At 41.7% G+C, this 17,218-nt stretch overlaps 1 protein-coding gene across 1 annotated transcript; it reads left to right on the forward strand.

Annotated features, from left to right (window-relative positions):
- Nucleotides 1-14,240: 14,240 nt before the first annotated feature.
- On the forward strand, nucleotides 14,241-16,444 carry LOC104127594 (arg8-vasotocin receptor). The gene is made up of 2 exons (XM_009640282.1): nucleotides 14,241-15,156; nucleotides 16,245-16,444. The coding sequence occupies exons 1-2, from the start codon at nucleotides 14,241-14,243 to the stop codon at nucleotides 16,442-16,444; spliced, it is 1,116 nt and encodes a 371-aa protein (XP_009638577.1).
- The last annotated feature ends 774 nt before the right edge of the window (nucleotides 16,445-17,218 follow it).

Raw genomic sequence — 17,218 nt, forward strand, 5'->3', positions numbered from 1 at the left:
GGACGCCTCGCCTGGAACGCTGGGAGGATAACGTTTTGTTAGGGGCTTCAGGTTCCAGTCATCTGCTTCTGTTCTTCTTTCTCACAAGTTAAAAAAGGAAAATTAATTTCCTTACCTGGTATTTTCTTCCCCAAAGGAAAATTTATATCCACTGCATGTTGTAATTATTATCACGTTTGTTTTTTTTTTATAAATTGAATGGATTGAACTTGCTACATCTCCCAATGCATGATATTCTTCGGGTCTTGAATATTTAACGAACGTTAACCGAAAAAATTTGTAGTTCCTTTTTTCCCCTCCTGTCAATGTGGTGGGTTGACCCTGGCCAGTCACTAGGTGCCCACCAGACTGGCTCTGTCACTCCCTCTCCATCAATAGGTCAGGGTTGAGAAAATAGGATGAAAAGCTCATTAGGACAGGGAGATCACTTCCCAACTATCATCATGTGCAAAACAAACTCAAATTTAGGGAAATGCAAATTTATTGTCGATTAGTAACAGAGTAGGATAGTGAGAAATAAAACCAAATCTTAAAATGCCTTCCCCCAACCCCTTCCTTCTTCCCAGGCTCAACTTCACTCCCGAATCCTCTCTCTCTTCCCCTGCAGTGGCGCAGGGGGATGGGGAATGGGGGTTGGGGTCAGTCCATCCCACGCTGTCTCTGCTGCTCCTTCCTCCTCAGGGGAGGGCTCCTCACCCTCTGCCCCTGCTCCAGCCTGGGGTCCCTCCCACGGCAGACAGTCCTCCATGAACTGCTCCAGCCTGGGTCCCTCCTTCCCACGGGATGCAGTCCCTCAGGAGCAGACTGCTCCAGCGTGGGTCCCCGCGGGGTCACCAGCCCTGCCAGCAAACCTGCTGCAGCCTGGGCTCCTCTCCCCATGGGGCCACAGGTCCTGCCAGGGGCCTACTCCAGCAAGGGCTTCCCATGGGGTCACAGCCTCCTTCGGGCACCCCCCTGCTCTGGCATGGGGTCCCCCCTGGATTGCGGGTGGAGATCTGCTCCCCCGTGGGCCTCCCTGGGCTGCAGGGGGGCAGCCTGCCCCCCCGTGGGCCTCCCCGGGCTGCAGGGGCACAGCCTGCCCCACCATGGGCTGCTCCAGGGGCTGCAGGGGAATCTCTGCTCTGGTGCCTGGAGCATCTCCTGCCCCTCCTGCTGCACTGGCCTGGGGGCCTGCAGAGGTGTGTTCCTCTCACATATTCTCACTCCTGTCTCCCAGCTGCTGTTGCACAGTGGTTTTTACCCTTTCTTAGATAGGATATCACAGGGATGCTACTGATGTTGCTGATGGGTTCAGCTTTGGCCAGCAGTGGGACCATCTTGGAGCCATCTGGCCTTGGCTCTGTCCGATACGGGGACAGCTTCTGGTGTCTTCTCACAGAAGCCACCCCTGCAGCCCCCCTGCTACCAAAACCTTGTCATGTAAGCCCAGTACGATCAAATTTTTGCACTCTTAAAAAGAGTACCGAGGCCAGACTTAAAGGCTTCCAGTATCACTTCCTCAGTGAAGTACTCAGTGGCCACAAGTAACTCATGAGCCACGTATTACCTAGGATCGTTTTGGCCCTGGACAGTGGTGGTTCACACCCACATGCTCATCTGTTCCCTCCTAAATGCTTTCAGAGTTGCTGCTTTCTGGATTACTGTGGCCTGTTCTGCAGGTATGGCCTGCCCGCCTTGTCTGTAGATGACTACACGTCTGGTTGTATAATCTAGTGATGGTTCACTCCTGGCAACTGTTTTTAAGACTTGTGTGCTATTCTTTAATTTACTGTGGGCTTTCATTATATATGGCTAAGTTCATTTTTAAACCAAATAGCTGAACCAGTAGCGGCGTCTGGCCCAAGTGCCAGATTCAGCTAAGCAGGGAGGTTTTGCTGCCCCTTGTTTTATGAGTTTCTGTAGGTAAAGGAACTGTTATGAGAGCAACACAGCATTGATATGTTTTAGACTGTGGTCACAGTGTTAGCTTAAGCAGCTTCCCCGGCTGTGTCTGCCCTTGTGCAAGCCCCAGGACTCTTGTTTGCTTGCCAGCGTGGTGAACTGAATTGGAACTCATAAGATGGCTGAAGCAACCGTGGCCCATCTAAAGCCATAGTCTGAGCTGGCTTTAAATGGGCTAACTTGCATTCTTACAACAACAAAGGGTTAGCCAAAACAAGACCTACAGCTTCAGTAAGAAGGAAGTTTGGCCACATGAAGCCTCATCCTGCCTCTCTTGGACTGGCAAATAAGGTATTGCAGGTGAGTGGCAGATGATTCCTTCTGTCTGCACACAGCTCCTTGCTAGACAGTCACACTCTCTGCCATAATCTCATTGTAAAATTCTCTTCTGTGCCTGCTTAGGTGTTCGTTTCACCACTGGGATAAATACAACTGGTGTGTTTCCTTTGCTAAGGAAAGGATTCAGGGATTTCACATTTCAGGTCTGATTGCAAACCCATGCATTCTTGCCATACAGCTCTCCCCCGAGGATGAATGGGCCTGTCTGATCTGATGTGCTCAGAGGCCCATGATTCATCAGCTTCTCAAAACAACAACTCAACTCTCCAAAAGAACTAAAATCACTGGATGGAAAAATTCTGCATCATTCTTCTCAAACGTTTTGCCAGTTTATCCTTCGCTTTACTGTGGTCATGACGTTAAGAAGCAATGATCTCAAATGTTTTTATTTAGAAGATAGATGCTCAACTAAGCTAATTAGTAAGCTCTCTTAATAGCGAAAGGTGAGTTGATTCATCCCATTTGACTAAACACCTCCTTTTTAGATGAGAGATGAATGCACCTGTGATATTCAGAGGGTGGCTAACTCCAATTGCGGTAACTTTCATATAGTATGAAAACGATCCCATTTATCACATTTTAAGATATATTTGAAGAGGTTGTAAATTACCTGTTTTAAAATTATTTTCATTTCAATACTTTCCATGGGAAGTCTCAAACAAGAATTTATCGTGGTTATTGATGGGGCTTTTGCTGATTTCTATTAGGTTGCATACCCGGCACTCAAGCTCTGTCAGAGCGGTCCCTTAAAACGCAGTAGTGTCCAGTTTAGGACAATGCTGAAGGTAGTTTGATTTTAATGAGTGCTATCCCTGTAGCTTAATTTAAAAAAATCAAAAGCTTCCAAAATGTTTTCTCAACGTACATGTTCATGCATGTTTTTGGGGGTAGGATATAAACTTTTGTAAATCAAGTTACAGCTCAAACGTTGTGGTAAATCTTCCTACTTAATGAAAGAGAGTTCTTCTCTGGCGTATGTGATTTTTGTCATATCGTAGCCAAAGCATCGTGATGTCCATATTACAAGTGAGCTAGCTGTGTTCATTTATACGTACGCTGTAATTTTAAATGTCATTAATTATTCTAACATTCTCATTTGTATGTTTGTCTTGGACTGCTACTTAGAGAGAAAGTCATAATGCTTTGAGGTGGCTTGATAAAAATTGGATATTTACCAGAAGTAATTGTTTCAAAATTTGTCTCTCTCCCAATCTATAAAATATGAAAGTTTTCTATTTTCTTACAGTCTCCTTCACTATAAAAGGTGGTGCAAATATACTTACACTGAGATTAATGAATTCTGGAACTCCATACAAGATTCAATCTTACTCTTCATTGTTCCGTGACTTCAGCTTAGATGAATTAAACCCGAGTAGAACAATTTCCAGGGTTCTGAGAAAATATTTTTGCACATACTTTCAGTATACATTTGATACAAAGGTATTGTAAGTATGTATAACATTTCAGTATATACAGGCAGGGTTGGATTTTGGTTTTTTTTTTTCATTTGCCATATTGATCACAGATGGTATCCTGGAAACAGCACTGTCACCTAAGAGAGTCCAGCAAATTAAAAATGCCCCAAGTATTTGAAAGCACTATGACAAATTAACATACCTTGGTAGGGTACTATTCTGCTAATAACGGTATCTGAGAAAATTACTGAAATCTAACATCTTCAATTAAGCCTTAGGGAAAATGCTGTTTTCTATTTTCATCAACGTGGCATGACATGGGCAGAAGCTCTTGTAGTGCTCCCAAGTATTTTAAGCTTGTAAATGCAGAACACAGGTATTCTGCCTCTTAACACTAGATGGCAGACGAAAATGGGAAAACATTTCCTTGTTTTTGGAGAGAGAATATTGAAAAATTAATTTGCAACTTGAATGAACATTCACTGAAATTTCTCAAAATAATAAGAATGAATATGATAGCATGGATACTTTCTGCAGCCTTTCATTTGGCTGCAGTTTTTGGCACAAATACTGCGAATAATCAAGTGGAACATTTTGACGCTATTTTCTTATTGCTTTTTTATTTCCGTTACTTCCCTTCAATATTTTGCTCCTGCCAAAGAAGAACTAAAAATTCTTGAAGCCTTAGAAAGGCCTAAACAACTCAGAAGAGAAACTTTCAGAGAAAACTGTCCTTGCCTAGTAGTCATATGATTGTGAAATTGCCTTCCGTAAATCCAAAAAGCAGGTGATACAAGACTTACATTGCAACTGCTTGGTATCTTTGTCTTACATCAGTTATCTAAAGTAATTAGGCTGCTTTGCTTCTTATTGTCATTGAATCTTAGAAAAGAATATGGAAGTTTTTGCTAAGGAGGCAACTCATTTTTATGCATTATAATAATATTACTGTATTATTATAACATTGTAATAATATTATATTCTGTTACTATACTATAGTAGTATTACTATATTATTAGAAGTTATTGTACTAAATATTATGTAATCAATTCACCTAGCAGCTAGTGAATATTTTGAGTTGTTACCCCACTCCCCTCCCAGATACTTGTTCCAAAAGAAGTGTAGCAGGAGGGTCAGAGTCCCAAAAGGTGCATCCATACTGAATCACACATTGAAACGTGAGTTAACCTAGCTGTAGAATCACACTAATGGGACTGCTTGCAGGATTTGAGCTGCTGTCTGCACCACAGATGAGGCAGCTGCTCTCTGTGCATGCACAGGGTGCTGTTAGTTAACAAGACAGTCTGGGATTGCTGTACAAAAACTTGCCTATTATGTATAGATGTGTAGTGTATTTATGGGACTGATAAGCAGCACAGACTTCATTGCTATTAAACCATGATGTGCATGTACAGTACTAGAACAGTAATAGGTTGCACTAAATTTCCCACAGCATTCTGCTTGAGAAACTGGCTGCCCATGGCCTGGACAGGGGTACTCTTTGCTGGGTAAAAAACTGGCTGGATGGCCAGGCCCAAAGGCTGGTGGTGAATGGAGTTAAATCCAGTTGGTGGACAATCACAAGTGGTGTTCCTCGGGGATCAGTGTTGGGGCCAGTTCTGTTTAACTTCTTTATCAATGACCTGGATGAGGGGATTGAGTGCACCCTCAGCAAGTTTGCAGATGACACCAAACTGGGTGGGAGTGTTGATCTGCTTGAGGGAAGGGAGGCTCTACAGAGGGACCTGGACAGGCTGGATCCATGGGCCGAGGTCAATTGTGTGAGGTTTAACAAGGCCAAGTGCCGGGTCCTGCACTTTGGTCACAACCTCATGCAATGCTACAGGCTTGGGGAAGAGTGGCTGGAAAGCTGCCTGGCAGAAAAAGACCTGGGGGTGTTGGTTGACACCTGACTGAATATGAACCAGCAGTGTGCCCAGGGGGCCAGGAAGGCCAATGGCATCCTGGCTTGTATCAGGAATAGTATGATCAGCAGGATGAAGGAAGTGATCGTGACCCTGTACTCAGCACTGGGGAGGCTGCACCTTGAATACTGTGTTCAGTTTTGGGCCCCTCACTACAAGAAAGACATTGAGACGCTGGAGCATGTCCAGAGAAGGGCAATGAAGCTGGTGAGGGGTCTGGAGCACAAGTTTTATGAGGAGCAGCTGAGGGAACTGGGGTTGTTTAGTCTGGAGAAGAGGAGGCTGATGGGAGACCTTACCGCCCTCTACAACTGCCTGAAAGGAGGCTGTAGTGAGGTGGGTGTTGGTATCTTCTCCCAAATAACAAGCAATAGGAGGAGGGGAAATGGCCTCAAGTTGCACCACGGGAAGTTTAGATTAGATATTAGGAAACATTTCTTCACTGAAAAGGTTAACAGGCACTGGAACGGGCTGCCCAGGGAAGTGGTTGAGTCCCCATCTCTGGATGTATTTAAAAGATGGGTAGACGAGGTGCTTAGAGACATAGTTTAGTGGTGGACAGGTATGGTTGGACTTGATAATCTTAAAGGTCTTTTCCAACCAGATGATTCTGTGATGCTAAATCCTACCTGGATTCTGCTTGGGTAATTGGTACCTGAAGTCCTTTACACAGCTAGCCTTGATTTTCTGTGCCTCCACAGTGCATAGCCAGTGGTCTCTGGCCTTGATCAGCGCTTGTGTGCATTCTAGAAATCTAGCTGCTAAAAACAAGTGTCCTAATCAAATAATGATATAGTAATTATGCATAATGCAGTTGATTACTTAGAATTTGAAATTCAGACTCATGCTAGAGGTCATATTGCAATTACTTTTCAGCCCCCTGTGATTATTTTAATAGTCATTCTGCTGTCATTCAGCACTCAAGAACTGATAGATGTGAATTTTGTTACTGCAGCATCTGGTTGAGAGTACGATTGTGCAAGTGCCAAAGTTCTTGGCATGAACAGAAGGAGGTCAAAACGCAGTCTCTTTAGGTCCACTGAAGTTAATTCACTGTCCTCATTGTTTGCAATTGCTTATTCAATACCGTCAGAGAAACTGAGTCATTGCTATTTACTTTGTCTTTTAATTAAAACGTTGAAATATGTCTGACCTTTGCACCAGGCCTTGAGGTATTATACTCGGTTCTATCTTAGCATTTTCCCCTTTATTGAAAAACTCTGTTTATAACTTCTCATCTGTGGAAAGAGTACTTTGCCATTGTTCCATCATACTTCCTTCTCCTGAAGTTACACATTATTTCTCCTTTTTTGCTTGCTCTGACCAGCCTTGGTGAGGCTCCTTATCTGTCAGTTGTTTTCCACGGCCCTGGTGGCAGGTGAGCTGGCAGGCCATTTAGTGTCCTAATAGAGAATCCAGACTGTCTGGAACGCTTCGAATGAAAAAGATACTTTTTGGCAGAAGCCTACATACCTGATTTATAATGATTTATTTCTATCTCAACTTAAAGTAGCCTGGTGAAAGTTGTAGAAGTACCAGTAAAAGCTCAGTATTGTACAGGCAAACACTATTTATTAAAATTGCACCAAATTGACAGCAGCAATGGGAAAAAGGCGTTATTTCAAGAATGATTTACATGCTGTGGAAGATAATTATACCACTGTAATGCAAGTACATGAATTAAGCAAACCAGTTCCAGGCTTTGGGTTTAGTGGGACTCAGTCCCTGCTGTCAGTAACGTCTCTGAAATCAGAAACATGTCCCAAAAATGAGGTCAGCACTGGTAAATAATAAAGCTTTTACTGAAACAAGTTAAAAAGTTATTCTTTCAGACATAATCTCTTTGGGGATTAAAACGAGGCACGTAGCAATGTACGTAGTTAGTGGTACTGTTTTACGATGAGTACCTGTGACATGGCCAGTTACGAGTCACAGGGGGCCCATACCCGTTGTTTTTTCTCTGGCTTTAATGCCTGTGGCTAACTCCTACTGAAGGATGCACTTAATTTAGGAGAGTCTTGTTCCAAAATATTGCCTAACAGTAATTATAGTAGCTTGATGTGTTGCAGTCCTACTTCTTAAGGATACAAAGCTGGATTTGTTCTTATGTAGCTTGTAATCTTACTAAAGTAACTTCCCCTTCCTTTAAATACACGGTTAACCTACTCATCTGGGAAGTCAAGAGTTTCACAGGTAATGAAAGGCATCCAGGTTGGGGGGTGAAGCTTTGGCACATACGTGCATGCACACACAAAACGCAGGCATGTGCACAACAACTAAGAGCTAGACCTGCTTTGAAGGGTTTAAATTCCACTTTTGGTATATAAACGGCGTTAGCAGGACAAAACTGTTGTCCCGTATTCATTACAACATTAATTTGAAAAGTTAAGGGTAGGTTGTAGTGTGTCTGGACTTGGAAATTGATGAGATTTTGTGTTGTCCTGACATTTTCTAATAGTCTTTTGGCTTCTCTAAAAGTTCTTCTTCCTGCCCAAAAGGGCTTTTGTCCAAATCGAAGCTTAACTCTTACTGAGGAATGGACTTATTGACACTATTCATCATTTTGCGTCTTCTCATGTTGTGACAACAGCGTTAGTAGATGCCTACATTGCATGACGGTATGTATGCTGTCTGCATTACTGTCTGCAGTACATTTTTCTCTATCTTTTGTTGGCACATTGGCTTTAGCTATTGCATTTAAGGCAGCTTTAGTTCCATAGAGCCTCTCCAGTAACTTTCTCACTATACAGGGTTGGAGTGAGTCATTAAGCCTGGTCCAAAGAACCTTGTATGTTAATGTAACTATTGAATTAGCAGTGGGATTTTTCTTTTTTTTTGAGAAACCAGAACTGTAGGAGGTTGTACCAGTACAGCAGCAAAGAGTTCTACATAATTTTAGTCCAGTAAAGATGGCTTACAGTGAAGTAGTTTATCCACCTCATTCTGGAAATAAGCAATATTTTAATACTGAAAAATATGAATCTACTTTGCTGTAAAGGCATCCAGGCTACAGGCTAAATCCTTGAACAGTACTCATGGGTAACTTTCACTGATCTCCTATCTGAATGAATGAATCCATTTGCTGGCCATTATACTACTTCCAAAATGAGTTCTCATTCCATTTCATGCTATTGGAACGTATTTACGTTACTTAATACATCTCCTCAAATGTATTCTCTATCACTAGGGCAATTTCAGTGCTATACTATATTAAGTCTTTTTACCTACTCTAGAATATATTACTAAGTAATTGTTTTCTATAAAAACATATTAAGAAATAAATTTTTCTACCATCTTCTTGATGACTGAATCTTTTACTGCACACTCTAGTCCTTTCCACCCTATAAGGTCCATGGTAGCTTGTTTTTACCTTTTAATGTTTGAAAAGAAATAGAATCACATCAGCATTAAGGAAATAATTTTTGATTTCTCTAAAATCCTCTAGAGATGTAGCCAACCATGTGAAAATTTGCTTTTCTTAATTAATTGGTTTTCACGACTTGACAAGTGCAGTAGCAATAATCTGCTAGCTCTTCAGATCTACAGAATCTCACAAAGAAAAGAGGCAGACCTGGGTTTCTTAAATCAAAAGCAGACAGCAGTATTTTCCACTTGATCTTTTCTTAAATAGGAACTTTTTAGAACTTCTTTATGCATTCCAAAGTAAAAGAGTGAAAACCTATTACCTTCCCAAATTGTATTTAATAAATAATGTCTGTCATGAGATGAAAGGGTTGCTGGTTTTTAGAAGCTGGGGGAGGGGAGTTAACACTAAAATGCACGTATTTCTGCTTCAGCATATATTCCTTGCCTGGCTTGGCAAAAAGCAACTGCAATGCACTGTGGTTCATGCAGTTTTCGGAAGACAAAGATTGTTTAGCCTGGCAAAGATTTGGTTAAGGAGTAATCTAATACCATCCTATAAGTACGTTAAGGGCAGCTACAGAGTTAATGGAACCAAATTTTTATCAGTGGTGGCAGGTGATCTCATAGGGGACAATGGCCACTGTGGGAGGTTCTGAAGGAGCGTTAGGGAGTAATCCTTCACCAAGAGCACTGCAACAGGCTGCCCAGAGAGGTGGAATTTCCATACCTGAAGGATTTCAAGACCCGGCTGGACAAAGCTGTGTCTGACCTGATCTAGTGATGGTGATAGTCGCATGTCAATAGGCAGTTACGCTCTGGAGGAAGACCTCAAGATGTCCCTTCCAGTCAATATTTCTAGGATTCTGTGATTCTATAACTAAGGTACTCAGTCTAGCATAGTCAATATTGTTGCACAGGAGAAATTGTGGCTGAGATTTGCCTAAATCCTAGCTTTGAAAATATCTCCTTGAACAACAAGGTGACTTGAAACCCAGATGTAGATGATTACCCAGCTACAGGTACAGAAAAAATGCTTACCTGATTTATATCTTGTATAGCCTCAGTAAACTCAGATGGATTACTTGCCAGTACCACAGATTTAAAGTATCAAATGGCAGAGGAAGGATGAAGGGATTATTATTTGGATAATGTTGGAATTTTGTGCATCTCAACAATAACAACAAACTAGGCAATATCTCATCTTCCAAGATATGTTTAAAAATAATACACTGAGGAAACTACATGGAAAGATTTTAGAAAGTTAAATTGCTCCACAATCCTAAGACAGTGGTAGGGTAAAACCTATGCTAAATGGGTCTTGGGCCGTCTCAGTATGAGCTAGGGCAACTCAAACTGTACTCAGTACCTACATTTAGGCACTGAACTGAAGCCTTGGTTTCCTGTGTGATGAGCTTGAGTGAGCTCAGCATAGGGCTGTGAAGATGAAGGGAGGGCTGGAAGATGAAACTTGCTGGGGGAGAGGCTGAGTGAGCTGGGCTTATGCTTTGCACCAGGGGGCTACAACAGTAAAGAGTATGGTTAAATAACTATTTTCATAAGATAGGATAAAACCAGGAATATAGATAGTGAGGAAGTCTTAGGTCCCTTCCAATTCTGGGAACTCCACTTTTGTGCAGCATCAGACAGGCAGCAGATGGATCTTCCCCTGGCATGCTGCACAGATGCCGTCTGTGGAGGGGTTCCTCCTCCTCCCATGCCATGGAGCCCTTTATTTCATGTAGCAAACAGTCATGTGTCTTCTCCTCACAGGCTGGTACATCACCTCTGTCATACCATTCACCAGCACACAGCACAGGCTTTAAGTACAAGGCCCAGTAGAGCAGACATGTCCTGTTCAAGATCATGAATGCCCCGAATACAATGTCTTCTGCAAGGCCCCCAAGAGAGCTTGTTCAGCCTGGAGGAGAGGTGGCTTCAGGGGGCCTCACAGTGCCCCCTGCTACCTACAGGGAGGCTGGCAAGAGGTCTGAGCCAGGCGCTTACTGAGGTGATGGTGGAAGAATGAAAGACGGTGGTCAGAATCAGGAGAGGGTCTGGTGGCACATAAGGAAGCTTTTCCACATGAAAATAATCAAGTGTTTGCAACTGGTTACCCAGGGAGGTTGTGGGGTCTCTGCCTTTGGAGGTTTTCAAGACCTGACTGGAAAAACTCTAAGTAAACTGGCCTGAATTCAGTGTTGTCCCTGCTTTGAGCAGCTGTGTGATTTTGTAATTCTAAGCAGACGCCTAAATTTAAGTCGTAATCTGTGAGCTGAATCCCTCCCTACTAGCTAACCAACAAACAATAGATGAGAGCCCACACTGAGAAATTCAGCAGAAGTTAATTAAAATGTGCCTTCCCACACTACTGAAAGTAAGTAAATTAGGAAAAGAATTTACCTTGGGCAGATATGGTTTGGAAAGAAGCAAAGCTGGGCAACAGGAGAAGGATACTATTGGAGTAAAAGAACAGCTAAGACTGCTTAAACATTTTCATCTGTTATCCTGTTTTTCTTTTCTCAGCGAGTTATATTCCCAGAGTGGATTCAATTTCAATATAACATTATCCTGAATGTCTGCTAGTGTGGATGAAAAAGAAGGAACGGGCACTATTGCGAAGTTACGAAACCATTTACATATATTGAACTGATTGCACGCAAGATGAAGTAGAGCCTTAACATCACTGGGAGAGCTTGTACAAGGAGGACCACCTCCCTTTTTATAAACATGGGAAGGGCTGCTTCTAGCAGTGTGCTTGCCTTTTAGCCTGTGTCCACACGCTGGGTCTGACACTTTTTATAGCACGTCTGCTGCCCAGACCGCGTGTGCTCTGTGCGTGTGCATGCCTAGGAAGAGCTGCCTGTTCCCAGGGATCTTGTTGAACTATTCTAGGTGTAGGTGATAAAACACATTTGCCTGAAATACACGTCTACCCGCACATTATGCATTGTGAAAATCATACAAATATATGCTTCTGGTACTATATTCTGGTTAGTCTTCCAGTACTTCCAGACTTGTGTTGCTTCTTCTGCTCTGTTTACATATAATTCTTTGATCAACTTTCAGATGATGAAACGTGAATTTATCTTCCATGTCTGACCCTGGGCTTAGTTTTCTATTCAGCATATTCCTGTTTCAACCCTCTTAGTCCTAGCTCTGCCTAGATGTAGAAGGCTACCCAGTAACCTGCTAGAAGAATAAAGATCCACCTGGCTTTTTGTTAACTCATGGAGTGAGGATGGTTAAAGGAAATTATTTTGGAGCACACACCTGAAATTTTGTCTCCATCTGAAAGCAGAACTGGAGATCAGCCAGCCTGCTCTGCAGCACAGTGTTTGCCATCAGCAGAATTGCCAGGGGCTCGTGGTCTGTGGCCAATTCAGTTATTTTTCTGGAAGTTGCTGGGTGAAGGGAGGGTGAGGGTAAAGGCAAACCATTTGTTCCCTTATGGTCTTGCCATGTTCTGGGTGGGGGTGGGGGGGTGGAAACTAAAAGGAAACAGCCTCAGGAATCCAAGTTTCCTACAAATAGGCTTCCGTTTAGGAAAAAAAAATTATCAGGTATATTAGATTAAGTTGTTGTGATTCATACTCTGCAACACACTCAGAGAGAAAAGCTGTTGTAGACTCAGGCAGCTGCAGCAGTGTTCAGCCAAATCTGGATTATGGATACGTACAGCTGCTGTTGGTAGCAAAGTTTCCTGAGATTTCTCAGCTTGTCTGTTGTCTGTTCTCACTGTCTTACCCTTGCTTGAGATATTAACATCAGTCCCATGGTGGGATGGAAGGGGGAAAGAGGGAGAGAAAAGAGATCACGCTGGTTTATAAACCGTTGCAGTCTCTCTCACCATCCTGTTTATGAATTTTGCTCTTCCCCTGTCTGTTGAGACATGAAAACATTTAGTGGCAAAGAGGTGTGAGATTCCTCGGCTGGTTTTATAAGGTAGTCGTGATCACAGCGATTAACCAGTGTAGGTGCAGTGTTATGTACTATACATGCAGCATGGACGTACTTTTAACCTTATCCGTTTCCTCTTCAGAAAGACTTCAAATTACCAGTCTCACGACTGTAACCACAAGGATATGAGTGCTCTAGCATCAGACAAGATTGCATACAAATGTGTGTTATCATCTTTCATATTAAATTAATTCATTTAATTAAATCAGTCTTCTGTGATGAAGAGGGCGGTCCGAGGGAGAAAAAATAAAATTAAATCAGAGTTGCTCTTCTTATCTGCCACTAACAATGTGCAAAAGTCATGCTGAAGGATTGAAGAACAATGAAATTCTTGTGGTCATGATACAACTTGCTCCACAAAAATAAAAAGGATTAGGTACCGAAAAATGACCTCCCAGCCTTTAGCTCTATAGTAGAATAGAGACCCTTGGAAATTGTTTCATCGTAGAGGCCTTTTCCTCAGTTGGATTTCCCACTGAATTTTCACTTACTTTTCTGTTAAATTCTCAGTAGACTCACAGTCCTATTAAAAGTAATTTATTTCACATGTGTTATTTTTCATTTTGCTGAGAAAAAACCTTTAAGTCTTGACCCTGTCTTGAAATAAAAAGATTATTTTTAGTGCAGTTAAAATATTTTTCTTTTTTTTTTTTCTTTTCAGAATCAGGTGACTCCAAAAAAGAGAAGGAAAAAGAAAAAGCTATGGAAAAATGCATTTCTTTGCTGCATTCAGGATGTGATCATGTCCCCAGGAGCCTAGAGAATTGCAGTTACGATGCGCCTGAGCTCAGGGGTCCAACTTTCCATCTACGTATAAACATTCCTCCCGCTTCAGCTGAAGCATGCACTTCTGGTTTGCGTAAAAAAATATTTGCGAGAACCCTCCCGAGCGAGATCCTTTAAGCATGATTTTGGCCACAGCTATTTACAAGTTCGGGCTTTGACTGAAGTGAGCAATTGAATTACGTCGAGCCTCTGAAGTTTGCCTTTTATTTATATATTTCCCCCAATTGTGTGGCTCGGTCTGCCATTGGCTGCGGTCCCTGCAGCCTACCCGAGGGCTCGGCAGTTACATAAGGCTCTGCTGGGAGCCTATATAAAGCCTTTTTGCACGCCAGCACGAGAGAGAATTTTATCAAGATCCAGGTCCCACTGCTTTAGTTCGCACAAGCAGGAGGAGATTTGCTTGCAGATACACCGAAACCTGAACCCAGGCTTGGTCTGTGTGCTAGCCGGTGCTTCACAGCTGTCAACCTGAGTCGCAAGTAGCAGCTACTGGAAGTAGCTTCTGTGCACTATGAAGAATTTTTCATTTCCTATGCAGGATAACACACATCAGACCGAGAGTCCTTCTCCTCACAGATTCCTGAGTTTGACAAATCAGTCAGATCCTGTTGGAAGACCAGAAAGAGATGAGCAATTAGCTCAAGTAGAGATTGCTGTACTGGGGGTCATATTTCTGGCAGCGTCCGTGGGCAATTTTATTCTCATACTGGTGCTGTGGCGAAGAAGGAAGAAGCTCTCTAGGATGTATGTGTTCATGCTTCACCTCAGCATCGCTGACCTAGTGGTAGCCTTTTTCCAAGTGCTGCCTCAACTCATATGGGATATTACAGACATTTTCATAGGGCCAGATTTCTTGTGCAGAATTATCAAGTATCTACAACTGCTGGGCATGTTTGCCTCTACTTATATGATAGTGGTCATGACAGTGGACAGATATCAAGCAGTTTGCTACCCTATGGTCACTTTCCAAAAGAAGAGAGCCCTCTGGAACATCCCCATTTGCACCAGCTGGTCTATATCACTGATTCTTAGCCTACCACAGGTATTTATTTTTTCTAAGACTGAAATATCTCCAGGTATCTTTGAATGTTGGGGTGAATTTATTGAGCCATGGGGCCCAAGGGCATATGTGACTTGGATTTTTGTAGTTATATTCTTCATTCCCTCAGCCATCCTTATCACGTGCCAGGTTAAGATTTGCAAAATAATCAAAAGAAATATATACGTGAAGAAACAGAATGGATATGAAGTAGCAAGTCAGAAGCAAGTCCTGCCATCCCGAGCAAGCAGTGTGAACTGTATTTCAAAGGCTATGATCAAGACTGTAAAAATGACAGTGGTGACAGTCGTTGCATATGTTCTCTGTTGGTCACCTTTCTTTATTGCACAGCTGTGGTCTGTGTGGTTCCCCAGTGTCGTGACTGAAGGTAAGATACTATCCATCCTCATTCATAACTTCATAGCAGGCTAGCACATTGCTATGTTGCTTTATATTTGCACTTTGCTTTTGTGTAAAAGTTACATGTGATCAGGGGAGTATGATTAAAAAGAAAATCCTGGATTGACTGTCTACTATATTTAATCAGGTACAGAGCACTTCGTGTGTTCTGTGATCAAAACATCCTACAAATGTGGGGTTTGTGCGTGTGTGTATGTTTTGAGTGATTAACAATTTAAAGATTAATAAACAGCACAGGGAAAAGCATCATCTGCTCCAGCAGGGGTTCAGACTTTTAGAGGTTTTAGATATTATAGCAGCAGTATTTTGGGTTCTTGAGGTGAAAAGGAGTAATTAACTATTCAAAGTAATAAAATAAAGATTTCTTATTTACTGGATAGAACGATGATATTACAAGACCTCTGAATTTTTTTTGGGGGGGAGGAATATTGAAGTCGTATTGATGAAATCTCTGTAGTACACTATGAAAAAATTAGAAGTTGTGAAGCAGCTGTTTATGAAGCAAAAAAAGCAAGCCTGTGAGAGATATCAAAGAACACCATGTTAGAAACAAGATTAATCTTGTCAAACTTATACTGTTGCCTCTCTGTGAAAGGCAGACTCTGTGTGACTTAAATATAAGTTCACCTATTCTAAATTCAAAGATGTAAACTAAAGGAGAAAAAAAAGATAACAGCTCTGTCTGATGAAAAAAACACTTCTGATCCTTGTTTTAAGGATTCTGTCAGTGTAAATTTGAGTCTCACTGTACATATATTTATATCAATACCTTTATCTGTATTTATCCATATCTGTATAGCAGGTTAGAAATTGCTTTTAAATTTGGTCTAACTACACCAAAAAAGAGCAATAAGGAACTATATTACTCTGAAATTCATACAATACAGTGTGCTTCATACTTTCAGTAATTACAAATTGCATGGAATAAAGGGGAATTTCCTACTGTTAGATTAACTTGATGAGCAGGTACACCAGAAAGCAGCAGGCTGTGAAAATGTTACTTACTTGTACAAGTGCTTTATTTACTCTGTTATGCCTTTAACTGTTTCATTCTAGGTTCAGCATTCACCATTATCATGCTCCTTGGCAATTTAAACAGTTGCACCAACCCATGGATTTACATGTATTTTTGTGGCCACATTTCATATTGCACAAATAAGCAGCTGGAGAACACCTCGGCTCAAGAGGAATCAGTGATCACGGGGAGCATTCATCTCGTAGACAGAGACCCTGAGGAAAACAGTACTTCTGCATAAATGTTGAATGCTTTTTGTTGTTTTGTTACATTTGCTATTTGCAGGACATATCGATATTTTACCACTGTCCCTTATTTTGTGGATAAGGAAGCTGGAAAAGTGTCTTTTGCTGTATAAATATGTTCCTCTGTAGCATAATCAGGAAGTTTCTGTGTTGTGCAAGCCTGACTCAGTACTTCCATCACCACTGTGTTATCAGAATGAATGCTTGTAAAGACTGACAAAGATACATAAAAGTATCTTAGATCTTTTGTGTCCTAAAGTACTTTCTCTTTTGTGATTCTGGATTTCTAAGTAATAAAATATTTACAACTTACTGGTCCAACAAATCAAAACATAATTGGAAAGGAATCTGACATAATTAGACTTGAATATGTGGTCAAATGGAGCGATGGATTGTTCATCATTCTGGGGTGATTGGGAGACAGTTTGACAAATCGTGAGAAGACAGCAGAAAGTCAGAAAAATCCATTGCCAGCTATTATTAATACCTGTTTTAAATTAACTCCTTATATGCTTTTATGAAATGCCTAGCACCTTAATATCATTTTTCAAAAAAAAAAAAAAAAAAGAATTCAGTGTCCTTGTGGCACTGAACACCTACTTCAGTTTCAAATGCCATTGTGGATTGCAGGAGGTCAGCAGCATAGTAGCAGTCCAGGTTTGTGGCTTCACACCATGGGATTTGATCTTCCATGCATTCCCTGATGTGCAAGCAGTTGACTGAAACTTCCCCCATGTGCACACATGTATACATACTTTTATATAAAAGTG

The sequence above is a fragment of the Egretta garzetta genome, unplaced genomic scaffold (assembly GCF_000687185.1).
Source record: "Egretta garzetta isolate BGI_Z169 unplaced genomic scaffold, ASM68718v1 scaffold656, whole genome shotgun sequence".
NCBI lineage: Eukaryota > Metazoa > Chordata > Aves > Pelecaniformes > Ardeidae > Egretta > Egretta garzetta.